Here is a 27920-nt window from a genome sequence, read left to right as displayed (position 1 = left end):
GGGACCTAGAACTAAACGGAATTGAGAGTACGGCGCCTACGGCCTACCAGTACAGACAAGCGCCCTCCCGTCACTTGGGGAGGTGAGGGAGATGCTGGTTTTTAACAGCCAATCGTAATGTGCATTCAAGAAAATAACGAGTCTTTATTGTCATTGTGAGTGCTAGCTCCCGTCTCCTCTTCAGCAGCAACTAGGAGCTTTATGTTAAACACTTTCCAATTTTCAGTATTACCGTGAAACAAAAATTAGAAAATAAGGTAGAAAATGAGTATTTTGCTTAAAAAACAAACAAAGGTAAAATAGTTGTTTTATCCCAACATTGTGTTCTACTTTGATCTGTACATTCCACCGTCCCCATTCCTGGAGATAAAAACACAGGGTTAGAAACTTGAACGCACGGCCGACTCCACGGAGCAAAGCCCTGGCCAGGGCCACCCCGCCTGGTTGCCACAGCACTGTGCACCTGCAGCAGTCTCAGGAAAATGGCCAGAACGGCCGGCCTGCTTGGTGGTGGTGACCACAGGAGTCGGCTGAAGTTCAAAGTGCTCTCCAGGCTTGCTGACTTTGGTTGCTTTTGAAGAGACCTTTTCATCAGAGATAATACTGCTGGCAAATATCCTCAAGTCCAAGTGTGGGATTCACTCAGAGACCGCGTGGACCGGTGGCATACCCACATTTAAGTCTCAGTTCCTGACAGCCTCATCAGAGATGTCACACGGCATAAGCACTTACTTCCCGGTGACTGGAACACAGCCGTAACAGTGTCAGGACATATTCACCTCAACTCTTGAATGGCATACTTCGAATGAAGTTTCTGTTTTAAACTTTCCTTGTGTTTATGGTTAACCTCTAATATTTATCAAAAGTTATAAGGGTAACAAAAGACACCTTCATTTCCCTATACTGACCACGAAAACAAAAACGTTAAGTATGATTTTTTTCTTTTGCTATGAGACAGTTTCCAACAATTTCACTGTGTTGAAATAGGATTTATTTAAAATATTTCTTTGTTTAAAAAAACCAAAAAATTTAAGTTTGGCTTTCAGCACATATCCGGGCCACTGTAAGGGCCTCGGAAATATTAAAATCGTAAACATCAGTGAACACTCCAGTCTTCCTTATTAGCATCGTGTGACCAATTCCAGTCTGGTGCTCTTTAAGGCAAGGTTGTGTCAGTTCTGTCATCTGACGTCTTGTAGTGTCTAAAACTAAGAGGTCAGCGTGACACCCTAACAGCTGTGCGTATATGCCGTCACTTCAGAGCTGCGAAACACTGGGCCGTCAAAGAGAAGAACACACGGGCCTGCCGAGCCTGCATTGCATAGAAATGAAACTACCCCAAAACTACCGAGCTCCCGAAGCCTCTCATAAAAAGTGACAACTGTCCGCTTGAGTTTCCGCACGTCAGGAAATTGCTCACAAAGTCTGAAGCCGTGTACACAACGCCTCCGGTTCTAGGGTATTCTTCTGATTTACACCAATTTTGCACAAGGCTGATTGTCTGTTTTAAGAATGGTCTCAATGTTGTGATTTTTTTCTTCATAAATATTCCAAAGGAAAATCCCTGGCAAGACCTTACCAAACAGTATTTGAACATTGAAGGCTTTAGTATTTTAGATAATGTTATTATTTGAGCAGAAAATTCCCTTTAACCTTGAAGACTGAAGTCCCTAAGTTTCTCACCAAAATGCTTTTGATCCAGTGGGTGAAATGCAGAGCGCCCCAGCCAAGGCTGATTTCCACCGAGGCCTGGCCCTGTCCGGGCCACATCTGCGGAGCGCCTCCTCCGAGCTGCCGCTTTCTCCTGACGCTCTCCAGGCACGTTTAAACGGAACTAGCGATCGATACACAGGCGCCACAAAACGCTGACAGGAGAGAGTTGCAATGTTTCGCTCATGAACTGCAGGGCTGTATTCTCGTTGAAATGTCGTCTCAAGTGTGGATCCGTCGGCAGTCAGCCCCGGCCAGGTCTGGGGTCCTTGGGGAGCCCGTGTGGGACACAACAACTTGCCAGCTTCCCTAAGGACGAGTCACATCAGTCACAGCCAACTCACGGAGCCGAGTCGGTCCGTGTCCTGCACGTGGGCAGAGCAGGCTCAAAGCCACCGGAGGGCAAGAGGAACGGTCAAGTCTTAGTGACTGGATTCCCTGGGACTTGGACCCTGGAAGTGAAGTTGTTGAGTGAACTATTCCTATTTATTAATGGAGTTTAAATTTATTTGCAGGAAAAAAATTAAAAACCTGGAACTGCTACAAGTGTCTGAAGGAGGGAAGGACACACAGTTGCAGCTGCTGGCGCCGCCTCTGGAGCCTCAGCTGCTCTCCGAGGAGCCCGACCCCCACTCTGCAGATGGACACCGGGTACCTTCTTCTGTAGTGCAAGCCTTAAAAGTCCCAGAGATGAGGGCCAAGTCACGTGAGGAATAACAAACAAAACACAGCACAGCTGGCATCTCCCTAGCCCGGGGCTGCAGAAATCTGCCTGGGACCTCCGACCATCGGTCTCCATTCAGATCGCACGTAGCTGCCTGGAATTATGTGTGAGCCTATAAGGACCAGCGAGGTGACGCTCTTCAGGAGGCGGAGGCCTCCACACTGCGACCTAGGTGTCAGCGGCCAGGCCACCAGCCGTGGAGAGGCCCCAAGCAGGTCCTGACAGCGCGCTCCAGTCTAGGATTTTGGCAATAAAATTGAGTTTGATGCACTTGTACGCTAGATTTTCTACCCAGTATAGGAAGTAAAGCACCTTTGGATTAAAACATTAAGCGCAACAGCAACCGGACTTCTCAGCTGTTTTAATTTTCCATGTCTCCATGGCTTAATAATGCTCTGTGCCAGAGAAAAATATCAGTCTGTGGAGTCCAGACTTTCTGCTGGAGGGGCATATTTCAACCTAAAAGTACCTAGAGAGAGGGAAAGAAAGAGGTCAAGTTTGAATCACCACAGAAATAACTCAAACCACTGACCGGCCCTGTCACTTCCAGAGTCGCCAGTCAGGACTCAGCTGCAATCTGGACCTCCCATCCTGACCGCCCTGTCCCACGACACTGGACGCTGTTCACAGGCTCACACAACCCGCCCAGGGCTGAAGTGGCTACAGAGGACACTGCTCATGCAGAGTCTTCATGCTCAGAGGTTCTTCCTCTGCACCTGTCACCTGAATGAGGGCAGATGAGGCTTGGCCAGTACCACGGGCCTTGGGAGATGCAGCCCAACTCTAGGAAGCTGTGGCCCTGAAGAAGCCCACAGCTTCCCAAACCCGTCTGGACTTCTTGAGTCACAGGCATCGGCTCTAACAGACGGCAGGTCTGTTTACACCCTTGAAAGAAGGTGGCCTCTCCGGGTGGCACCAGTTTCCCAAAACACAGACTAGACCTGGCATAGGCGCGGCAGGCGAGGAGGGACGAGGAAGGGCAGGGAACTCAGTACTGGTCAGCCACGGCGACTGACGGGTGGGCTCCGCAGGATCTGAAGTCACTGCCCCATCCTGAGCTGTCACATGGCTGCCAGGGGTGGCAGTAACCAATGTCACTGGCCACTGCAACACATGGCAAGTCTCAGAGCCCATGAAGCCCATCCACGGCCAGCTCGCCGCCTTCTAGAATGAGGAGTATCAAGTCATTTCTGAGAACCAGCAGTCACCCTTCTGGGGACTTCTTAGCTTACCATTAAGATTTTCAAAGAGCATTCAAAAAATTACTTTTGGCTTTAAAAAGAAGGAAGTTTACTACTAATTTCCTGAAACCAGGCACGTGTGGACCCAGTGCCGTGGGGGCAGGCAGTGAGCTGGGTTGGGCGGGTGTTTACCTTGCCGGTTGAAGTCCATGGATGGCTGCTTGCAGTCCTGAGCACGGTGACCAGTGGCCCCACAGTTGTAACAAGACAGATTCCCACTCTTTTTGTGGCTGGACCCGTTGCTACTGCTCACCACACCTTGGGTTTGGTACACCCCTGCTGTCCCAGCCATGAAATTCTGCATTGGTGGCACTGCAAATGTGGACTGCCCGCCCAGGACGGGGTCTGGAGTCACGCTGCCACCATAGGGGGCATGCACGACAGGGAAGGTGGAGCTGCCGCCATACTGCTGTGTGCTGACATAGCCGTTGCTGCACATGGGGCTAAAGGGAAGGAAGGGGAAGGTAAACATGGACGGCCCGGAGAAGGGGTGCTGGAAGTAGTTGGCGTAGCTGACAGTCAGGCCACTGGAGCCACAGCTGCCGCTGCACCCACAGGAAGCGCACACGATGCAGCCGGGCGGAGGCGGCGCGGGCTGTGGGGGCGCCGGGGGCTGCTGATGGTGGTGGTGGTGGTGGTGGCTTTGACTTGAGGCAGGAAGGTTTCCTGTGGAGCCACCGCCGCCACCACTGTAAAAACTGCTTTCGGGGACAGAGGAGAGTGCGGGGCTGCTACTGGGGGCCGGGCAGCTGGGCAGCGTGGCCATGCTTGCAAAGGATGTGGACGGATGGCTGCTGGGGGAGGCAGTGTTGCTGCTGGCGCAGAAGCTGCCCTGCAGGGGGCCCACGGGCACGCTGCTCACTGCGGAGAAGGCAACTTTGGTGTTGGTGTAGAGAGCCGCCCGGGGGCTGATCATCGCCGGAGCCACGCTGATCTGCGCGCTGCTGGGGCAGGTCTGCCCAGAGACCGCCGTGTCAGCAGGGACGGAGGATGACAGCAGCAGCTTGATGGGGGGCCGGGCCACGTGCAGAACAGTGCTCGGTGTCCCTGTGGCGGCCGAGCTGGTCTCCACTGCCAGAGTCGGCTGCTGTGCTGTCTTCAGCACCCTGTCCAGCGTGGTAGCATGCACAACTTTGGCCCGGGGACCAAAGGAGACTGTGGGCGACACAGAGCTGTTCTCCGTGAGTCCCGAGAGGACCTGCACAGGTGGGTGAGGTGCTGCCGAGGGCAGCGTGTCCAGCACAGCCCCACCGAAGCTCTTGTCCACTTTAGTGCTGCTCCTGGGGCCAGGCCCCTTGTTCCTTTCTTCCAGGGACAGAAGCGAGTGCACAGAAGATGAGAGGAGTTTCACATCCGTGCCACCTCTGTCCGGCTTGTGCACGGAGCTGAGCATCCGAACGGGTGCCAGGTGGGAGGCTGTGGGCATCAGTTGGGGGGGCAGGGGGTGGTGACCCACTGGGCTGGAGCCGGCCTCATTCTGCACAGGCAGAACCTGGGCCGTGGGTCTGGCGGAGCTCGAAGAGAAGTGACTCAGTAGCACCACAGGTTTCTCCTTGTCGGAGCCCTCTGTGTGCACATCCACACCTGTAGGCAGAAAAAAAGAGCGTCAGCACCGCGCATGCCGTGCCAGGCCCGGCAGGGGAGCAGCACCGCGGGCCCAGTGCCTTACGTCTGTCGTTCTCCTCCGCGCTGTCGGAGCTCTCCTCGCGCGCCTGTGCACCCATGGGGCTGGAGGAGGAGCTGGAGTACTCTGAGGAGCTGCCTTCCCGGGGCATCTGGCGAGGGGGCGGCTCCACCTCCACCCGCAGCTCTGCGGAGAGGGAGACACAGGTCAGCATCTGGGTGGCTTCTGGCCAGAGCTGACAGGAAGGCATCAGCAGTGCCCATGAGATCTCAGCCACCATTGCTGGTGCTCCCCTCTTGGGTACCCTGAGGAGCCAGGGATCCCTTCCACCACCAGCCTGGGCTACAAGTCTTTGCAACCATGCCAACTGCCCACGGCCCAGGGAAGCAGAGACAGCGCCTGACCCAGGCAACCACTGCACAGTGACTAGGCTCGGATGCCCCAAGAGCAGGGCATCTCCAGTTGTGAACAGCACTGTGAAGGTGCCATCACACACATCTTTCTGGTTAAACAGCCCTCACTGGCATTTGTTTCTTCTTGCTTTGCCATCACTCTGCTGTTTCTATTTGGTAAGAAACACCTATTCTGTGAGACAACACACAGCCATCAAAAGTGAGGGAGAGGGAGGATGAAGAGAAGCGCAGCTGAAAACCCAAGTCACTGACACCTCAAGGCCTGGAGCAGGAAGGCCAGGAGCCAAGGGACCTGGCACACTGGCCAGGAGTGGAGCTCTCTCAGAGCCCTTTTTCTCCGAGTCTATCTGTCCTGACTACTCCCCTGGGCTAAACTGTAAAAGTCACAGCCAAGAACAATAAGCACAAAGATTCAAACATGGAAAAGGACAAGTGCAACTGGTGGTCCCGCTCTCATACAGAGATGGCCCATGGTGCCCAGGCCATGTGTGCAAGTGGCAGCCCGTACGCACCGGCCGCATGGCTGCCGCGCCCAGGCTGAACAGGCCCCACGTGGCTGGTGGGGGGGACTCGGGCCACTCCACTGCTGGTGACCAAGGAAGGGGCTGAGTTCAGGCACCGTCTCTCTGACTTCTCCCTGTGAAATAAAGCATGGGAACAAATAAGCATTAACTTGTTTAAATCCATCTCCCAGCTGGTCTCAAATTTATGATCTGCCTACCTCGGTCTCCTGAGTGCTAGAATTACAGGCGTGTGCCACCACACCCCGCATGAATTCATATTTTGCCAACAGTTTCAAACTTACTTTTCCAGCTCCAGCTGAGTCTTGAGTTTCTTCTTTGCTCCCATGGTAAGGGACTCAAACTTATTCAGATCTTCTTCAGTAAGGCTCAAAAACTTGCAAGGGAGAAACAGGTTACAACATTACAAGCAGTGCTCCGGAGACAAAGGCCTTCCAGTTGAATATAACATACCTTTTCTAGCTCTGGATAGCTCAACAGAACAAACCTGCTAGTCAAGAAAGACCAGGGAACATAGCACGCTTTCCTTTCCTCGCTAATGACTTGTCAACAGTTCCACTACTCTGCGCTCACTCCAGCCAGCGTGCTGTGGCCTGTCTCCTCGGGGGCAGGTGCCGTGTGGTCAGTCACCGGCAAGCAAGGACGTGCTATGTGGGCAAGCGACTAGAAAGTCATGGTCTCCACTGCTACAGAGAGGCAACTGACAGCTATGTCCCTGTCCCCCTGCTCTGCAGCAAGCCATCAAGGCAGTTCTTTCCCCACAAAATCACCTTCGCTTTAGCAGGGACAGCAGCTTGGTCAGAAGCAACAGTCCAGGAAAGCAGACATCATCCACCCGGAGTGGGCAACTAAACTGCCGACCCAGGCGAGCACCTACACCCTGTGCCCACGGGTTCTCAGACTGCCCTGTGACTCGGACACAGAGCTCAGCCACCCATCAGAAAACTGAAACTGGCTGTGACCGAGACCAGTAAACCTCCATGAAGACATAGACCGTAAGCAGAGGGTGTCATAAACACACTAAGATTTGCTCTTTGTTAGTTTGTAAAGCCTTGATTTCTAGGTTCGATGGTGGTTTTGGACATGAAGTTTTTATGTAGATAACAGCCACCAAGCAGTCTTGTCTAGAGGGGGAGTTCAGGGTTCAAGATTTAGTTTAATCAGTGACATCTAGACTTTTAGTGACATCAGAATTTTAACACCTGTTCCTCTGGGTTTGGCCCTTCCCTGCAGCCAGGTCATTAGGTGAACTGGTCACACTGAAGCACGAGCTACGCAGGAGGACATCTGGACAGGAGCGCATCACACACTCTGCTCACCAGGGTACATTGGAGAGTACTGGATCCTCCTTTTGTGTGTACCCCAGTGACTGTCAAGACCTGACACCACCTAGAAAAGCTGCCTGATTGCTCACGACAAATCCCGCTTCTGTTAAGCTACAGGCTGCCCTCAAGGTCAAATTCAGAGTCCTTGTGAACACCAGGCTGTGTGAGCTCCACCTGAGCTCTGACATATCACACGTCTTAAAAGCCAAAGCCCCACCTGACCCCTCTAGGAACGAGGCCAGCAGACAGGCTGCTGGAGACACCAAGGCACATTCCATCGTACCTTCTCCATGGTGAGCTGTTTAAAGACAGGGTAATACTTGTGCAAACGCAGCTTCCGAAGCCAGTCCAAGATCCCATTTTGCTCCTGGGGCTGAGGGGCCTGCAGACTGGGGGCCATCAGGATGGCCGGCGAAGCATCCCCCTGGGTCCGGTAGGCCAGTGGTGAGCCTGCACCCCCGGCATGGGAGCAGTGAGGCAAGGCGGCCACACTGGCCGAGTGCTGGAGGTGGTGCTGGGTGCTGCTCTGGGAGGATGGGATACCAGCCACTCCACACACGGGTCTGCAGGGCACAGAAACAGCTTTCCAAGACTGCCGGCTCAGCCAAGGACCCAGCACAGGTGTTCTGCAGGCTAGGCATGCTCCCAGACAGCTGGCCTCCAGCCCCTCCACTACCCGCCCCCAGCTGAGTTCCTATAGGGTGCAGCTGTGTGCCCTCAATAACACCAGACATATGGCTGAGCTGCCTAGCTTGTCACTTCTTAATGACAAGACAATGCTGCTCAAGCCTGTGTGAAAACTGATGATTCAGCACTTTGAGGAAATCCAAAATTTGGGGAGCAAATTAATTGGATTATCTCTCCCCAATTCCTGTCTTCACCTGATCCAAGAACGACTTCACTCTAAAAGTAGCTGTTCACACACAACTGAGCAAATGCTGTGAACAAGCTTCTGTGACCCGTGCTGGCTGCAGAGGGACGCCTCACCTTCCAGACACACCCATCATGGCGCCTACTTTAGGAAGGGAGGGGTTGCCAGGATCTGTGAATCAGAAAGGAAATATCGTAAGAATTTCTAGGCAGTAACAATTTTTTTTTTCTTTTGGTGGGACTGGAGTTTGAGCTCTGGGCCTTTGCACTTGCAGAGCAGGCACTCTATTACTTGAGCCACACCTCCAGTCCATTTTGCTCTGGTTACTTTGGAGATGGGGTCTCAAGAACTATTTGCTGGGGCTGGCCTCAAACGTTGATCCTCCTGACCTCAGCCTCCCAAGTTCTAGGATTATAGGCGTGAGTCATGGCACCCAGCTAACAATTTTTTAAAATTTCATCATTTCGAAAACTTACTTGGACTCTGAAGCTGCGGGGTGGGAGATGAAGTGCTGAAGAACTTCTTGACATGGTCGTGTTTTAGTATGTGAGAAGGCAACGAAGCCAGGTATCTAAAATTAAGCAAGGTGGTTTTTATGAGCATTCAAATGACACTACATAGACTAAGTGGAGAGAATTTCTAAGCTTTGTTGAGGAAATACAGGAATTAGAGAAAAAGCAAATCAGTGTCATGGCCCAGTGGCCTTCCTGTTTCAACTTGACTTGTGTGGTCGGCACCCACCTGCCTCTCTTCTGTCACACCTAGAGCCTCGGCGCAGGGGGTCTTTGGCCCCAAGCCCAGGCAACAGCACTGTGGCTCCTTTAGCCTTACAGACCAGCGTACACAGTGTGTGTGCACCGTCTGTGCTGGACACACCACAAGGGCCGAGAGTCCATCAGGCCCTGTGTTTATCCCAAAGGACTTCAACTGCCAGCTCTCCAGCACCACACAGACCAGCATCACCTCACAAGAGCATCGAAGGCACAGGGCAGGCGGTGCAAGCTTCACTCCCTTCACTCAGCCCCTCAGCTCTCCCAAGGTGATTCGGATCCCTCCAATGCCTACGACTTAGGAAAGTTCTAGGGCTTGAAGCCCTAGGAGACCAGGCCTGGGAGAACCAGGTCTGCTGAGCAGCCTCACCTCAGGCCTGCTTCCAGATCCACGTGGTTTCGCTCCACATAGAAGGAGTCTGGGCCAGCCAAGCAAGGGATGAGCTTGTCCACATTGTCTTCGGGGCACAGCTGAGATAACTGAAAGAGAAGGCGAGGATGGGTCTGTCAGACCCTGGACACCAGCAGGGCTCCTCGCCCAGCAAAGGCTCAGGCAGGCACCAGATGGTGACAGTGGCGGTGGACAGCTGATACCTCACCAGATGTTTTGAGGTTCTAGCTACACTCAAAATGCAAAAGGCACAGAAGAAGAGCCACCACCTGAAGATGAAGCTTGGGAAGCGGCTCTGCCCTGACTCCCTCCAGCCCAGCAGAGGCTGAGCAGCAAGGCTAGCTCCTGAACAGAATTCACACCCTCCGAGAATGGCCAGGCCCCATGGCAGAGCATGAGGAAGAGGCAGCCACCGTATCAGCGGGCAGACAGCAGGTTCTCAGGCTCAGGAAGGCACTTCCATCCCTGAGCTCTCTTCCAGGGAGGCAGAGAGCCCCTCAGGGGCACAGGTGGTCCTGAGGCATAGGCATGAACTCTGATGCACTTCCCCAGGCTCCTCTGTCAATCCAAGGCAAAAGCCCCGTAGCCATGGGGGAAGGGGGACAGGAACTGCTGCTAGCCTAGTGGCTAAGCAAAGATGCCCAGTTTCCAGGCAAGAGCAATACCTCCCTGCCTCAGCCACCAGGCACTAGGAAGAGTCAGTGCTCTGGCAGAAGGGTGAAAGCTAACACCCTCTGGCCATGAGGGAGGGGCACAAGCCCTTGTGTGCCAGGACCCTGCCCCAGCACACAGCTATGATCAGCTGCTTCAGAGAAGGGACCCAAGTACCAAAAAAGCCCCAGCCTCAGCACCTAGGCACAAAGGCCCTGCATCTAGAACCCCTCACCCACTTCAAGTCCAGTGCCAGGTAATAAGGCAATAGTGGCCTACACTAGGGGTCAAGAGTACCACAGGCTTTCCAGGACACCAGGAGCTAGGTGTGAACAGGGCCACAGAGGGCACTCCAGCAACCTCAGGCAGCTTGGTGCAGGCAGCAGCAGCCCACTGCTAGGGTTGCCTGAGGATAACCATGGCAACGATGCATCCCTGAGCTGGCCATGTCTACCGAGACTGACTGGAGGACCCCACTGATGGCCTAGCAGGAGACAAATGTTTCTACTGCAGGCAGAAATGCTGCTCCTCAGGCTCTGTTGTATTCCAACATGATGTCTAACATTCAACCAAAATCCACAAAACACACACAAAATAGAGGGGCAGACTATCCTCAGGGTAAAATCATCACATCCAAATTCAGAAGAATCCAGATGGTCGAGCTATCAGACAGGGACTTCAACCAGGCACTGTGGCTGGGTGTAGTGCAGCATGCCTGGAATTCCAGCACATGGAGGGCTTAGGTGAGAGGATCATGAGTTTGAGGCCAGCTTGGGCTACACAGTAAGACCGGTCTCAAAAACACAAAGCAAAACAAATCCAAAATAAAATCAATAAATAATAAAATGAAACCGCCACAGTCAGCATTGCACAGGACCCAGCAGGAAGGTGGGCAGTGGGAAGGAGGGCAACCTCTGCCAGCCATAGAGACGGCACCGCAGTGGGGAATGGGGAAGCTGGAGGCAGCACAGCCACAGCAGAGGGATGGGGACGTCAGCACACGTCACGCAGGGCAACATGAGCAGAAGAGTGAGGTGGTCAGAGGGAACACCGGGAGCCCTGGGGCTGAAGACAGACCCGAGGAGAAATGCAGGACTATCCAGAACTGATGGGGACAGTGAACCAAAGACGCAAAGAAGTCAGTGAGTCTGAGCCGAGGAAGGTAAATGCTATCCGTCTGATGTAAACACCCAGACCAGACTGCGGGGGTCAAGGTTCTACAGGCCTAAATGAGTCCAGAGAAATTCTGGTCACACCACGAGGAGCTGGGCACAGCCCTGGTGATCCCCAGGCATGGAAGGCCACCCCCATCCAGGCTGGGAAGCCAGTCTCCTACACTGGGGTGCCTTATTTTTTTATTTTTTGAGTCAGGGCCTTGCTTTGCAGCCCAGGCTGGCCTCAAACCTGCAAGCCAAGTGCTGGGATTGCACCAGCATGCCCAGCTGTGCCTTGATTTTACAATGAAATGCAAGACCACTTTGGAGACGCCTTCAGTGGACGGCCTCTTACCAAAGGTGAGGGTTTAGATGCATGCCTTTGGCTGAGGCAGAGATCACTGCTGCGACCTGGACCAGTGCGCTTTACACATGTCTGAATCCATGTATGCACACGGAGGCAAAGAGGTGCTTCTTTAGTGAGACATTTGAACACAAACGTTACTCGTTGAACCAATTAAACGCGAAAGGAGGGTCCAGTATGTAAATACACGTCAGCAGGAAGAGTGGCCCTGCCAGTCCAGCCCCTGAGGGGAGCCTCGCCCGTGGCTACCGCCAAGATGCTGTGCGTGGAGGCTTCCCACCTCCTGTCTCAGTGCTGATGGAGGCCCAGGCCCAGCTCACTGCCCAATGCGTCTGGGAAGCAGAGCCCAGTGTCTCTGCAGCCGGCAGAGTTGGCTGCAGGACTGGGCAGTATGAGCAGCCGCTGGGGACCGTGAGGAGAGCCTCCATCACCTTACCTTTGAAATAAATTCAGTCACTTCTGAGGAAGGTTTGGTTACTGATGTTATTGAAGAATCAGACCACAAGACCTTAAAAAACAAATAAACAAACAAACCTTAAAAACAGACACCACATACTTAGGTCACAGCACATGCCGGGCTATTGCTGGCACTGGCTTAGTAGCACCTGGAGAGTGACATACCCTCCGCGCCCCCGATGTGCTAGGGAGAGCAGGAGTCACTCAGGTCCATTTGAGCACCACCCATCTTATGCAGTAGGTCAAATGCCACCAAGTCACTTGTGCATGGGGTCTGGCTCACTTCTGAGTCCTAGAAAACTGCCCACATCCCGACACACACACACACACACACACACACACACTTCCTCAAGGCACCTGCCCTTTGGGGCTGTCTGTGACGCTGGACACAGAAGCTCCCAGAGAGGCCTTCACAGAGGCGAGTGTCTGTGCGCTGAAGGTAGTAGGTACACGGGCAAGCGCTTCTGGGCTCGGCTCTGAGGCCATTGCAGGATGGTAGGGAAGGGGACCAGGTCAGGCTGTAGAGTTCAGGGAGATGAGTCGGGGCCAGTGAGCAGTGGTGAGCATGAGTCTTCAGCCTGTGGCACTGTGGCCATGGTCTCCTGACTTGGTAAAGTTCCTGAGTGCTGGCTCTGCTCTTCCAGCTTCTCCTAAGAACACAGTGCTTGCCCAGAAGATGCTGGTGCAGCCTGAGCGTCACAGGGGCCACTTCTGCACATCACAGAGACCTTCTGCATGGAGAGCAGCCTACACCAACTTGGAAGAACAAGGACGGGCCTCGTAACAGGACAGGGAGGTGGCCGATTGGGAGAAACATGAGGTACAAACTTTGTCTAAAATCCCAAAGCCGTTGGAGGGCCTCAAGGCAGGAAATAAAATGACCAAATGCCCCCGAAGAGTAGCCTGAGATGTCAGAACCCACAGAGCCCCTGCTCACGTGAGATTCACAAGCCTATTTCAGCAGCTGTCACACTGCTGGACAGTCACCAGTGGTCTGTCTCATCACTCTCTCGCCAAGGTCCAGTGTGTAGAAGGAAGGGCCTGCTGGCCTGCTTCTTCCATGACCTCAGGGCAGGGTGACTGCGCTCTACACAACCTGCCGCAAGGGGCAGAGCTCCCCGCAGCCCACCCACCCGAGTGATGGCGCCTGGCAGCTTTGCTGTCTGAAGGAAGCTGGGCTGTGAGCTAGACCCAATGTGTGCCCAGTGGTACCTCCAAGTGAAGGTGGAAGCTTAGCCCCAGAGCACTGCTGACTGCTGGCATTCTTCAGTCAGTTTTGTCTGGAAACCTCCTCCCAGCTCCCACACCTGTTTCCAGCTGAGTCTCTTCCACATCCACCCTCACGTGTCAAAGCACAGACATGGACTCCAACAACTAAAAGTGCTATGATGGCTGTCCTCAGGTCCTGCAGCAGACAGAGCAGGAGGCCTGGGAACTACAAGCCCAACACGTAGGGACATGGCAGCCTTACTCTTGCAGGCTGTGCTGTCACTTTCACACTGCCCAGCCTGGGCCGACTGCCCTGGCCCTCACCATCAGTCACCCCGCAGCGCTGGCGGGGGACGGTTGCAGGAGGGCGTGGACAGCCTCCATGTGATCTGGAAATTCGTGTCCACCCAGTACAAGGTGGCATCAACTGCAGCGACCATTACTTCCACCCAGGGCACTAGCAAGTGTCTCTTGTCACTTCCTCACAGAGCTGCTCAATCAATCGGGAGTGCTGCCAACACCTTAACTGCACAGCCTACACACACACTCAGGACACCCAACTCTTCGGGATCTTCACTTGCACTTGGCTCTCACCTGCATCTTTGTACCCAGCACCTCCCTTCAGAGCCCGAGTGGCACGGGCCTCACGTGCACCAGCCAGCAGCGGGCCAACAGCCCTAGGGAGTAGGCAGCCCAGGACCTGTGGCTATCACCAACCCCAGAGGAAACCAAAGCTACCTAAAGGAACAAAAGCAGCCTGGAGGAGGCACAGCCTGTCTTGTTAAAAGGACTAAGCACTGCATTTATACCCCAGTGAGCCAAGGGAAGCACTTCAGCCGGGAACCCAGTGCCAGGAGAGCAACAGCCAGGAATTAATCCTCTGCCCTGAGACAATCTTCCACCCACCTGCAGGCAGTCATCCAACCATGGGACCCACGTGGAGGACCACCTTGCAGATGGCAGGCATTCCAAACAAGAGAACAGAAACCTCAGACAAAACCCAACCAACAGCTAAAGGTCAAAGGTCTTGAAATCAGTTTGCACATGGGGCCTGAGTCTGCCATGGGGAAGGAAGAAGTGAGTCCTGGATCCGAGAGCACAGCCAGCACCAGGAGCCCCACGATTCGCTTCTCAACAGCAATCCCTCCAGGAAGACGGTGACGAACCCCGTGTCATTCCTAAGGAAAGCCATGTCCAGTCCAAGCTGGAGCTTTTCATCACACATCAGGGTGGACAGGTGCCTTTCGGAGACCCTGAAACTCAGGGTAACTCTTTGGGTGTGGTGGCACACGTCTAAGATCCTAGCACTTGGGAGGCAGAGGCAGGAGGAGCCTGAGCTACCAAAATGAAGCCAACCAAACCAAAACCCCACAGGAGGGAAGAGAAACAGTGGCAAGCGAGGCAGGACTTGGAGGTGACGGGTCAGTGAGGGAGGCCAGGGACGGGCAGGGTAGGACACTAGGTTCCTGTCACTCAGAGCCTTCGGTAAGAAAGCACATGGGCTAAGAGCACAGCACACTCCTCTGCAGGCCCCTCGGGCACGCGGAGTGCACCTCAAAACAAACGTCCTGTCACTTCAGGCCTTGCCTTGCAGGACGAGCAGCTCTTAACACGAACATGCCTGATAATAACAACGCTTAGCTAGAAGAGCGGCTGCTAAAATTCATCCTTTGCAAGGAGAATAAAACGTTAAGAAGGAAATGGCTGCTTATTTTTTTAAACAGGATCTTGCTACAGAGCCCATGCTGGCCTGGAACTCGTGATCCTCCCCCTTCCACTTCCCAGGTGTGCATCACCATACCTGGCTAGCTAGTAATACTTTCAGATAAAAAAGTAAACTTTCGGCTGGGTACAGTGGCTCCTACCTACAACCCGAGTTATTGAGGAGGCAGAGATCAGGGGGATTGCCAGTGGAGGCCAGCCTGGGCCAAACAAACAAAAAAGTTAGCAAGACCCCATCTCAACTAGGAAGCTGGGCATGGTTGTGCATGCCTATCATCCCAGCTACACAGGCATAAAATAGGAGGATCTCAGTCCAGGCCATTGGTTCAGGCCACCCAGTTAAAAACATGAGACCTTCCCTGAAAAACAACTAAGACAAAAATAGGTTGGGGATGTGACTCAAGTGGTAGAGCTCCTGCCTAAGATCAAGGCTCTGAATTCAAATCCTCATACCATACACAGACACACACACACATCTTTTAAAGCTAAGATGCAGTCATATAACAAATGTAAGGTTTGGGCAGTGTTAAGAAGGAGTTCAAGAGTGGTTTTTCATCACTAGTGTTGCTATGTGTTTCTTCTTAAGTCAGTACAGGTATACCAGTCACTGTAGGTGTTTCAGAAACGGGGACTTTCTGTGTGATTCCCTGTTGTTCACCACATGTAGTGAGTATAAGGTCTTTTCAAAGTCTTAAGTCAGGTTGGAAAAGCTGGTAAAATGCAGACATTCCCTGTACAAAGTCATCAGCTGGTTTTACGTTCAAAATGTTTGGTTTTTTTTTGCAGTACTGGGGCTTGACCTCAGGGCCTTCACCTTGAGCCACCTCACCAGTCCTGTTTTGCGAAGGGCTTTTTCAAGATAGGGTCTCACAAACTATCTGCCTAGGGCTGGCTTCAGACAGCAACCCTCCTAATCTCTGCCCCGAGTAGCTAGGATTGCAGGCGTGAGCCACCAGCGCCTGGCGCCATTTGCTTCCTGCATACTGCTCTGCCTCCTTAGTAACTAAGTGGCAATTAGCACTGCAGAAAACAAGCCCCACTCCATGAAAAGAACAGGAACTCAGTCCTGAGTTCAAGCCAACAGCCTTGCAATCATCCAGATCCAGTCACCTGCCATCTTCCCAGGGGGCTCCTTTCCTCTCAATCTTGGAAAACAATGACGTAAGCAAAGCTGCAGAGAAGCAAGGTGGTCAGTATACGGGGCTACTCCCTCGAGGGACAGCATGGCCCACTTCACTTGGCCACCTCCCTCAGCGGTCCAGTCCAGTTTGCAGAGTAAGGCTACTACCTTATTGAAAGGCCATCCACTTAGTTTCATGAGTGAGAATCTGGACGACAGGACAACTTTGATTCCTCGATTTTATTGTGGTTTTTTGGTGGGACTGAGGTTTGAACTCTGGGCCTTGCACGGGTGCTCTACTATGTGAACCACAACCTCAGCTGATGTCCCCCAGCCACCAACTGGTGATCAAAGCCAGGGCCTCATGCAGACTAGGCAAGCCCTCTGCTGATAGGTAGTTCATTCCTTTTTTTTTTTTTTTTTTTTTTTTTGGTGGGACTGAGGTTTGAACTCAGGGCTTCCCGCTTATAAAGCAGGCACTCTACTACTTGAGCCACACTCCTAGTCCATTTTGCTCTGGTTATTTTGGAGATGGAGATGCAAACTATTTGCCCAGGTTGGTCTAGAACTTCAATCCTCCAGCTTTCAGCCTCCCAAGTAGTTAGGATGACAGGCGTGAGCCACCAGCACCCAGCTAATTCTTTTTTTTTTGGACTTAACCACTCCACCAGCCCTGTTCTGTGATGAGGTTTTTTTGAGATAGGGTCCTGATCTCTGCCTCCTGAGTAGCTAGGATTACAGGCGTGATGTACAATTTTTCAAAGAGTAATGAAACCAGGCATGGTGGCTCATGCCTGTCACCCAAGCACTTGGGAAGCTGAGGCAGTGATGTGCAGGCCAGCCTGCAGGAGATCCTATCTCAAACCCAAAAAACATTTAGAGCTACAGTGACAGTGAACCATACACATAGCGCACCTGTGAAACCATCCTGGCCAAGACAGTGAGGCCTCTATGCCCTTTGCAGATCCCAGTCTTTCCCTGGGGAGCCTCTGACCTGCCTATATCCTGAGCTATAGTCTGGTTTTCTAGGTTTTTCTGCCAACTGACCTGTCAATAGCTCATGTGGCACCCAGACTTGGCAGAGGAGTCTATTTGCCTGGCTCACTGGAGCATGATCCACAGGTGCAGGAAGCTCAGTGTTGGCTCACCCATGCTCCCAGGGAGGGACAGTGTCCCAAACAAAGCTGTGATGATCACTGAGCACAGGCTGACGGCCCACACTGTCAGCACACCTTCACCTTCTGAAGATGCTCCGAAACCCTTCCCAGAGTGCCTGAGCAATTACCTCTCCCTCCCCCAAGCAGGGCCTCCAATTACTCCACACCCTGTCCAGGCTGCTGTGGCCAGTCTCTCATACCAGCCCTTCCCTGTGGTATGGTCCGCCCAGGTTTTAGTCACACTCCCCTAACAAATGGCACTCTCCACATCTTTCTGCACACACCCACCTGCCATCTGTGCATCGGCCTTCATCCACAGTCCAGGTCTTTTGCCTGTTTTTGTTGCGTTTTCTCATTACTGGGTTTTCAGAGCTCGCTCGCTCGTTCTCTCGCTCTGTGTGTGCGTGTGCGTGTGCGTGTGCGTGTGTGTGTATATTTGGTGTAACTGGGGTTTAAACTCTCTATTTTAGACGTATTTTTTCCTGTCCTGGGCCACCTCTGTGTGCTCTTCCTAGCACCTGTCGGAGAGTGAGCCCTAGAGCTGGATGGAGTCTCGCTCACCAGCTTCTCCCAGGCCTGGCTTCTGCCTGAAACCAGGAGACCTCCCGAGCCTGCCCAGAGCTCTCCTGTGCTCTCCTCTGAAGACCAGCCTGTCCCTGCCGAAAGTCTTCTTGACACAGGTCTCTGCGGGTGCAATGGGACCGGGTGGGGTGGGGCTCCTCCCTCCGCTCACACTTTCTTTCCTATGACTTGCCAACTTCTGAAACGCAAACACTACGCTAGGATGTGGTTGTTTTTTTTTTTTTTTTTTTTTTGGGGGAGGGGGGTCAGTCAGATGCCTGCTGTGAACCATGGTCTCTGACAGCTGGTGGCTCTGATGACCTGGAGAACACCAGCAGGTGCTCCACCTTTCCATGGTACCCGAATCACACCACCATTAGTGTCTTGCAAGCAGATTTTATAAGAGCAGAGGGTACAACCTGCCCCCCAGGACCAAAACAGGTGTGTGGAGGCTTGTGCAGATGTACAGTATGTTTGTCAACAATAAGACTTTTTATGGAGTGGCAAGCACTGGGGTTTGAACTCAGGGCCTTACACTTGCAAACCAAATACTCTACTACACCCAAGCCCCTTCTGCTTTCAGATAGGGCTCTTTACCCCGAACTGGCCTCAGACCATGATCCTCCTACCTCTTCCTCCTTTGTAGCTGGGATTACAGACATGAACCATTACACCTGGCTTGTTCTTTGACATGGGATCTCACTACCTTTTTGCCCAGGTTAGCCTTAAGCCATGATTCTCTCATCTCTCCTTTCAAGGTAGTTGGGATTACAGTTGTTAGCCACTGTGCCCAGCCTACACCGAATTTTAAAGTGTTGATGAAATGCCCTTCTGGGGGGGGTCTCAAATTCCCATCCAGCAAAATGTGGTTTGGGCTGTAGCTTCCTCAGGGAGCATGGAGTTAGCACCACTAAAAGACAGGCTAGACTTGAAAAAGTGACCAGCCTAAGAAACACTTCCCACAGTCACATCAGCAAAAGGAAGGCTCCAGATAACTGAGGTCCCAAAATGCTTCATTTAATCATCCTGGGCCAGCCACGGAACACTGTGAGTTCCTGGCTTGGGTACCAACCTCTACTCCAGTGCAGCCACACCAGGTCTCCTGGTGAGGCCTGGGGCCGAGCGGTGGCCCCTCCTCTGCCTGGTCAGAAGCCTCTTGTGGGGAGAGGCTGACAGGGCCACTTTGTGTGCTTGGCCAAAGCTCACCCCTCCCTGGACAAGCCCAGGCACTCTTGGTGGACAATGTCACCACAGAATTCTGCTGCACAGAGGACTTGTGAGTCCCAGGTCCTCTGCAACCAGACTGAGCAGAAGCGAGGCAGTTCCCTCAAGATGGCTCCATGCACAACTTGGATCAAGTAGATGTGAACACAAAATGAGACAGAGGTATGGTGCAGCCACGTGACCCCAGGGTTCCAGGCAGGCAGAGCCACCACGGAGCATCCAGGCCTCCTGCAGCCTGCCAGCCCACACAGCCTCAACACCTGGGACTTGAGGATCCTCCACTCTGAGGCTCTAGTGCTACCACCTCAAACCCAGGGCCCTCCCAACCCTGAGGTCTGTGGCACATGGGTTCCCACAACTTGGCACACACTCCTGAGAGGGCTCCCCAGCCTAAAGGGTCAGCATTCACGACCAGTGTGTGCTCAGTAATGCAGATGCAGAACCTAACCTGCCAAGCAGGGTGGGTGACGAGCTGGGGACATGTCACCAGAGTCCGTTTCCCAGTGTCCTCTGCAACTAAGTGGTCACAAAGTTAAACATAAGTGCCCAGCAGCTGCTTTCAGGACATTCCCTTAAAAGAAAGGCACAAAGTAACCTTCCTCCTCCTCTTCATCTTGCATCCTGCTACCAGGAACACCAGCTGCCATCTTGGACAATGAAGTAAGGGTGGCATTGTGTGGGAGGGAGCCGGGACCTGAGTTCTGCTGGAGGACAAGGGTGGCCTCCCTGAACGTTCTGACATGGAGACAGATGAGCTTCTGCTTGGAGTAACCCCATGATGGGGGGGCCTAGCTTTTCCAGACTTTTCATTTCACCCAACTTTGGTGACCCAGATCCAGCACCATGCAAGTGGGTGTAGAGCTCGCTCTCCACAGACCAAGGAACTGGCCACGCCGCAGGCCAGGGGCACAGCTCATGCCAGCACTCGCTCCCCCAGTCCAATGGCCAAACAGCTTCGCCCCAAATCCTCTCCAGAGCCCTAAGGTGTGTCCAGCAACGTCCTCCCTTTGCTGAGAGCGCGGGACTCAGACACTCAGCTACTGTCTTCATCACACGTGAGACAGAACTGAGCCTCTACAGAGCCCCAATGTCCCCTACCACCAGCCTTGGGGATACCTCCCTGGCCAGTGTCAGTGGCCAACTTGCTTGGTGCTGGCAGTACTTTGCACAAAGGCACAGCTTTCGCTTGGGGTAATAACAGTGTCTGTTAGTGGACAAGTCTCCTTCCCATGTCCCCGAGACGAGAGGAAATCTCAGCACCTTACCTCAAAGGCACACTCAGCGCTCCTGTCGTGTTTTGCGTGCGACAATCCCTTCAGGTCTATCTTTTCAACGCTTGCTGCAAGAGCAAACAGAAAGCAGAATTACAGCAGCAAAGCGCGACCAGGACTCGCACACACACACTGGCTCTCTGTAGCCACCTCAGCCCGAGTGCCTGCAGGGCCACTGCACCTCCAGGGCCACTCATGGGAGACAAGCGTGAGCCTCCCAACTGTGACTCTGAACATGTCCCCGGCACAGTCCTCAGAGGGCCTCTCCGTGTGTCTGCCTGGTTGCACACTCAGCCCCTGTGGCCAGAGTGGATGGAGGCTTTGACTGGCTGTTCTAGGTGGCACCGTGGCAGTTCCAAGTCCCTGGACAGAGTGTGCTAGTAGGCACTGCTGTTTCCACGGCAGTCACAACCATACTGTCCTCCTCCCTGGCTCCAAACAGGTTTCTCCTCAAAAATGTAGTGATGTCCATCAAAAAGATTATTCACCACGACCAAGTCGGCTTCATCCCAGGAATGCAGGGGTGGTTCAAGATATGAAAATCAATAAATGTAATAAACCACATTAACAGAAGCAAAGACAAAAACCACTTGATCATCTCAATAGATGCCGAAAAAGCCTTTGAGAAGATCCAACACCATTTCATGATAAAAGCTCTAAGAAAACTAGGAATAGAAGGAAAGTACCTCAACATCATAAAAGCTATATATGACAAACCTACAGCCAGCATTATACTTAACGGATTAAAACTGAAACCATTCCCTCTAAAATCAGGAACCAGACAAGGATGCCCACTGTCTTCACTCCTATTCAACATAGTACTGGAATTCCTAGCCAGAGCAATTAGGCAAGAAGAAGGAATAAAAGGAAGATAAATAGGTAAAGAAACTGTCAAAATATCCCTATTTGCAGACGACATAATCCTATACCTTAAAGACCCAAAAAACTCTACTCAGAAGCTCTTAGACATCATCAATAGCTACAGCAAGGTAGCAGGATATGAAATCAACATAGAAAAATCATTAGCATTTCTATACACTAACAATGAGCAAACGGAAAAAGAATGTATGAAAACAATTCCACTTACAACAGCCTCAAAAAAAATCAAATACCTAGATGCAAACCTAACAAAAGCTGTGAAAGATCTCTACAAGGAAAACTATAAACTTCTGAAGAAAGAGATTGAGGAAGACTATAGAAAGTGGAGAGATCTCCCATGCCCATGGATTGGTAGAATCAACATAGTAAAAATGTCTATACTCCCAAAAGTAATCTACATGTTTAATGCAATTCCCATCAAAATTCCAATGACATTCATTAAAGAGATTGAAAAATCTACCGTGAAATTTATATGGAAACACAAGAGGCCACAAATAGCCAAGGCAATACTCAGTCAAAAGAACAATGCTGGAGGTACCACAATACCTGACTTCAAACTATATTACAAAGCAATAACAATAAAAACAACATGATACTGGCACAAAAACAGACATGAAGACCAGTGGAACAGAATAGAGGACCCAGATATGAAGCCACACAACTATAACCAACTTGTCTTTGAAAAAGGCGCTAAAAATATACGATGGAGAAATAGCCTTTTCAACAAAAACTGCTGGGAAAACTAGTTAGCAGTCTGCAAAAAACTGAAACTAGATCCATGTATATCACCCTATACCAACATTAACTCAAAATGGATCAAGGATCTTAATATGAGACCACAAACTCTAAAGTTGATACAGGAAAGAGTAGGAAATACTCTGGAGTCAGTAGGTACAGGTAAGAACTTTCTCAATGAAACCCCAGCAGCACAGCAACTAAGAGACAGCATAGATAAATGGGACTTCGTAAAACTAAAAAGCTTCTGCTCATCAAAAGAAATGGTCTCTAAACTGAAGAGAACACCCACAGAGTGGGAGAAAATATTTGCCAGCTACACATCAGACAAAGGACTGATAACCAGAATATATAGGGAACTTAAAAAACTAAATTCTCCCAAAATTAATGAACCAATAAAGAAATGGGCAAGTGAACTAAACAGAACTTTCTCAAAAGAAGAAATTCAAATGGCCAAAAAAACACATGAAAAAATGCTCACCATCTCTAGCAATAAAGGAAATGCAAATTAAAACCACACTAAGATTCCACCTCACCCCTGTTAGAACAGCCATTATCAGCAACACCACCAACAGGTGTTGGCGAGGATGCGGGGAAAAAGGAACCCTCTTACACTGTTGGTGGGAATGTAAACTAGTACAACCGCTCCGGAAAAAAATTTGGAGGCTTCTTAAAAAGCTACACATAGATCTACCATATGACCCAGCAATACCACTCTTGGGGATATACCCAAAAGAATGTGACACAGGTTACTCCAGAGGCACCTGCACACCCATGTTTATTGCGGCACTATTCATAATAGCCAAGTTATGGAAACAGCCAAGATGCCCCACCACTGACGAATGGATTAAGAAAATGTGGTATCTATACACAATGGAATTTTATGCAGCCATAAAGAAGAACGAAATGTTATCATTCGCTGGTAAATGGATGGAATTGGAGAACATCATTCTGAGTGAGGTTAGCCTGGCTCAAAAGACCAAAAATCGTATGTTCTCCCTCATATGTGGACATTAGATCAAGGGCAAACACAACAATGGGATTGGACTATGAGCACATGATAGAAGCGAGAGCACACAAGGGAGGGGTGAGGATAGGTAAGACACCTAAAAAATTAGCTAGCATTTGTTGCCCTTAACGCAGAGAAACTAAAGCAGATACCATAAAAGCAACTGAGGCCAATAGGAGAAGGGGACCAGGAACTAGAGAAAAGGTTAGATCAAGAAGAATTAACCTAGAAGGTAACACCCACGCACAGGAAATCAATGTGAGTCAATGCCCTGTATAGCTATCCTTATCTCAACCAGCAAAAACCCTTGTTCCTTCCTATTATTGCTTATACTCTCTCTTCAACAAAATTAGAAATAAGGGCAAAATAGTTTCTGCTGGGTATTGAGGGGGTGGGGGGGAGACGGAGGGGGTGGAGTGGGTGGTAAGGGAGGGGGTGGGGCGGGGGGAGAAATGACCCAAGCATTGTATTCACATATGAATAATAAAAAAATAAAAATAAAAACCTGCGAAAACTAAAAAAAAAAAAAAAATGTAGTGATGTCATTGAGTCTCATGCACTGTTTCTAAGGGGCCCCAAACGTGCTGTCATCCCCACTGCCACTGGCCCACCATGTGGCACCCTCCTTCAGATGCAAGTAGAAGTGACCCACACAGCACCACAGCTGCTCTTTCCAGCCTGCAGCTTCCAACAGATGGAGAACCATTTGATCCACCACTCTGTACAACTAGGGAAGACCTCGGTGGAGGAGGAAGGCAGTCAGGGGACAGTGCACACTTCCTCTGTCACCATTCACCACTCCAGAGGCCACCTAGCAGTGTCTTGTGGGGACACCATAACCATCTACTGGGAAACATGCAGCTGGTCAGTGATGATATGACCCTTCGTGGAGGTGCACTCTCTCCTGCTCGTCCATGCCAATGCTTTCCAGAATCTTCTCCAAAGAACACCAGTTCCGTGAGACATTCAGACACCCCAGAAGTTAAATGGACAAAAGGGTTTGGGGAAAAAAATCTCAGAACCCCCCTTAAGGTACTGACAAGTCCTGCAGTCAAGAAGATTTTATTTTTTCAACAATGATTTCCAGAGCGCTGCCCCCATCATGAATGAACACTGGCATCTTGCTTTGGGATGTCTCTAGGCCTGTGCTCCCCAATGCTATAGCCACTAACCATGTGACTGCCTTCACTATTTTAAATGAAGTAAAACTAAACATTCAATTCCTCACAGGCACTTGCTGGGGGCAGCCACACTGGACAGTGCAGAATGAATGCATCTGGCATCGAGGGGTCCTGCCAGACAGTGTTGTGTGGCACCAGAGCTGGCCCACACAGGCCTCCGCCACCAGCTTTCTTGGCAGGTGGTTGCGACATTCATTCCCATGCACCAAGGGCCACTTTCTGCTCATCAAAGTAGAGCTGAACTCACGGTGGTGGACATGGTGTCTATGGCTGTGTGTTCAAGACTAGTCTGCACCCCTGCCTGAGCCATCTCCAGCCTCCACAGAGGTGCACGCAGGTCCTGTGGGATCCAGCCGCCAGCTCAGACTGGGGCAGCACAGCACCACAGACACCTGGGGGAGAAAAGCTCCCCACCCCACTCACTCACTGGCCAGGCCACTGAGGGATAGTACATGTCAGGGGAGACACTGGAACCCACTTGCCTAGGGTCTAAGCTTAGAACAGCCCTCATGGAGAGGCACTGCTCTAAAAATTACAAGTGCTTACTTCCTCTCACCACCTCAGACAGCATGCCTCTGTGTGTGGCCCCAACACCACCCACAGCTCCTGGCCAGAAAGAGCGCCCCGCCCCAAGGGATGAACGAAAAGACGGCACCAAGTGTGGGCTGTCTGTGCAGGGACAAGCAGCTGGCACAAAGGGATGCCAGGCCAGACAGGCATCCTCTCTCTTCTGAACTGAGGACAGCACAGCTTACCCCCACCACCTGTCCAGCTTCTACTCACTCCAACTTCTCACTCTTCCCTTCCAAGAGGCAGGACAGGAATTTCCCTCAACCCTTACATGTGGCCTTCAACAAAGCACCTGCTCTGACTCAGTCCCCCATTTAAAACCTAGCATGCTAATGCACCCGGCCGGGCAGTTCAGAGGTGAGTGCCTGCCCAGCAGGAGCGAGGCCCCGGTTCCACCCCCGCACCACAGAAATGAAACACAACTAACACAGCTGCATGGTGGAGGAGGGAAAGCTGGAGGCAACATGGTGACATCCAGCCCAAGCTTCCTGTCAGAGCAGCGTCCTGCTCCACAGCGCCACACAAAGACACAGCTCCTGGCATCGTCCAGTGTTTCATGGCCTCTGTAGTCTTGGTGAGTTTCCACCTGCCATTGTCTAGATGTGTCTGCCACCTTTGGGTAGAGGTGAGCCAGTGCCATTCTCACTCGGTGGGTCCCCACAGCAGGTTTTAAAGCCCATGCCAGCAATGAAGGTGTTCTTCCCGTAACTGAGAAGCAGGAAAGGAGCAATCTGGCAGCATTTTTAGTTTTTAGAGTACATCTGAACGTTTGATGACATCGGTAGTTAAGACCTGAACCAGAGGAAGATGGGATGCCTCGGGACACTTGACTTTGAATATTCATTCAACGGATACATGACACACTATCACACCTCCAGTGAATGTCGCCTCTATACCTGACTCTTCCCATGTTATGGGGCAGGAGTGGCTCTGATGAACCCAAAGTGAAAAGACACAAAGGGAAGGGCCCCATCTGCCTGCGCAGTGGGACTAAGCCCATCTTCTGCACTGCTCTCTCTAAAATTCGCGGATTCGCGAGGGGAGGGAAGAGCCCTGCCTCACTTCCACGAAGCAGCAAATGCATTCTTGTTTTGAGAAAGGGGCTTGCTATGTAGTTCAGGCTGGCCTTGAACTCTGGAAGGTTCGCTTTGCCCTCCCAGTGCTGGGACAAGGCCTGGCTCAGCAGTTTGTACTCTGTGGTGAATATGCACTTCTGAACCTGTAGAGGGCTCAACAACCTAGCAGCTGAGTGTCCCCTGTACTGCCTCCAGGCCAGCTGAGTCATGACATCCCCAGTAAGCATTCTCTGAAGTGACTCAGGCCTGGAACCTCTTTATAAAATCCCAATAGATTTTGGGGGAAGGCTACCTTCCTGTTCCCATCTCTTTTTCTGAGATGGGGTCTTCCTGTGCTACATGAGCTGGCCTCAACTTCTGGACTCAAGCCATCCTCCTGCCTTGAACTCCCGAGGAGTTGGAACGGCCTCTCTAGAGCTGTGTGGTGCCCCATGCCTAGCCTCACCTTACCCCTTTGGTGTCCTGCCTCAGTGGCTGAGTGGGGTCACCCCAATAAAGCAAAAAGGAGGGCAAGCACCCAATCCAAAATTAAACCCACACATGATCCCAACAAACTGGGAGAGGGGTGGTGGTGAAGAAGCCCGCAGCAGTCTGTGCAGTAGGAACAATGTACTGTGTGCACGCCCACCCAGCTCTCCAAGGCCCCAAGAGGTTCTTCAAAGTGAACCAACAGTCCCCATACAGCTTCACCTACTCACAGGACTTGATGGTCACTCCCTGGAGTGCACGTGACAGCAAGGTCACACAGGACAGTTAAGGCAGCCAGTGTTTCTGGCAGAAGACACTTTAGACAACTGGATCGGACCTTTTACAGAACAGGACTTGCAACAGGTTTGGGGAGGATCACCCCGGTGACACCCCACACCAGGCTCTTGGTTTCTAAGTGACAGTGAGAAGCAACTGAGGCCACACGTGGTCCTGTCACCTCCATGCATGTGCCAAAACATGGGACCCTCTTCCCTCACGGGCCTGGGGAGCTGTGATCCCAGGACGGAGCTGTGAGACCATGACATCGGCTTTCTCCTCTTCTACCAACACAGGCTCAGCTGCAGACGGGGCTAATGCACGCCTCAGTTTTCTGGCTCTAAGACAAAGGGGAGCTCCAGAAGTGGTGCAGCGAGAGCCTGAGGGAAGCCTACAGGACATAGCCCCACAGGGGGTCTGCCTGCTCCTGGGCTCAGGTGGGCCACCAGACCATGGAACATGGCACGGCTCAGAAAACCAGGCTAAAGCAGGAGACATGGCCTACGTTGAGGATGGCCAGGAGACAGACAGAACCCAACCAAGAAGACCACCTCCTGCAGGTCTCTCTCTGTCTCTGTGTCTCTCCCTTTTTCTTTACTGAGGGATTGAAACCAAAGCCTCCAAAGTGTTCCACCACTCAAGCCACACCCCTAACTAACCCTTTTGATTTTATTTTGTTTTTGAGATAGAGTCTGGCTAACTTTGCCTGGACTGGGCTCCAACTTAGATGCTCTTGTCTCTGCCTTCCAAGCAGCTGGTATTAGAGGTATGCGCTACCATGCATGGCCTCTGTAGGTCTTACAGAAGATTCAGTATCTCTCACCACTGTTCCAGCAATCCACAGAACCACCACCAAGATGGTCGGAGCTAACAGGCGAGGCCGTTAAGCAACTCCTATAAAAGAGCACCAGCATGTGGAACACTGGAAACCTCTCTCACAGCAGAAAGCCTGAAGAAATCAAGATGCAAAGAAACAGAGGAAGTCAGGTGTGGCGGTGCACATGCTGTGATCCCAGCATTTGGGAGGCTGAGGCAGGAGGAGCTACATAGCAAGACCCTGCCTCAAAAGGAGAGCGAGAATGAGAATCAGGAGAAACAGGAATTGGAAAAAACTGCTTTGACTGAGATGGGACATGCTGCTTGAAAAGCCTTCAAATGTGGTGAAAGACATAAACCTACACATGCCAGAAGCTGAACGGAGAGATCACACCCATACCCCACAATCAAGTGCCAAAAACTGAGGACGA

At 51.8% G+C, this 27920-nt stretch overlaps 1 protein-coding gene across 2 annotated transcripts in view; it reads right to left on the bottom strand.

The window, feature by feature from the left end:
• Nucleotides 1–290: 290 nt before the first annotated feature.
• The window catches only part of Zcchc14 (zinc finger CCHC-type containing 14), a 62672-nt gene continuing 35042 nt past the window's right edge, over nucleotides 291–27920 (bottom strand). For both annotated transcript variants that reach the window (XM_020179530.2, XM_074055509.1), the window contains exons 3-13: nucleotides 20474–20547; nucleotides 12196–12267; nucleotides 9570–9679; nucleotides 8906–9000; nucleotides 8546–8600; nucleotides 7842–8121; nucleotides 6518–6609; nucleotides 6225–6349; nucleotides 5345–5485; nucleotides 3808–5259; nucleotides 291–2903 (exon numbers count right to left, since the gene is read on the bottom strand). In XM_020179530.2, the coding sequence (XP_020035119.1) occupies nucleotides 2848–2903; nucleotides 3808–5259; nucleotides 5345–5485; nucleotides 6225–6349; nucleotides 6518–6609; nucleotides 7842–8121; nucleotides 8546–8600; nucleotides 8906–9000; nucleotides 9570–9679; nucleotides 12196–12267; nucleotides 20474–20547 (2552 nt within the window). In that variant the 3' untranslated portion in view covers nucleotides 291–2847. The remainder of the gene's footprint in view (nucleotides 2904–3807; nucleotides 5260–5344; nucleotides 5486–6224; nucleotides 6350–6517; nucleotides 6610–7841; nucleotides 8122–8545; nucleotides 8601–8905; nucleotides 9001–9569; nucleotides 9680–12195; nucleotides 12268–20473; nucleotides 20548–27920) is intronic.

This window comes from Castor canadensis, chromosome 15 (genome assembly GCF_047511655.1).
Source record: "Castor canadensis chromosome 15, mCasCan1.hap1v2, whole genome shotgun sequence".
NCBI lineage: Eukaryota > Metazoa > Chordata > Mammalia > Rodentia > Castoridae > Castor > Castor canadensis.
The sequence above is the reverse complement of the archived record's forward strand: the minus strand, read 5'-3'. Positions and strand labels throughout refer to the sequence as shown.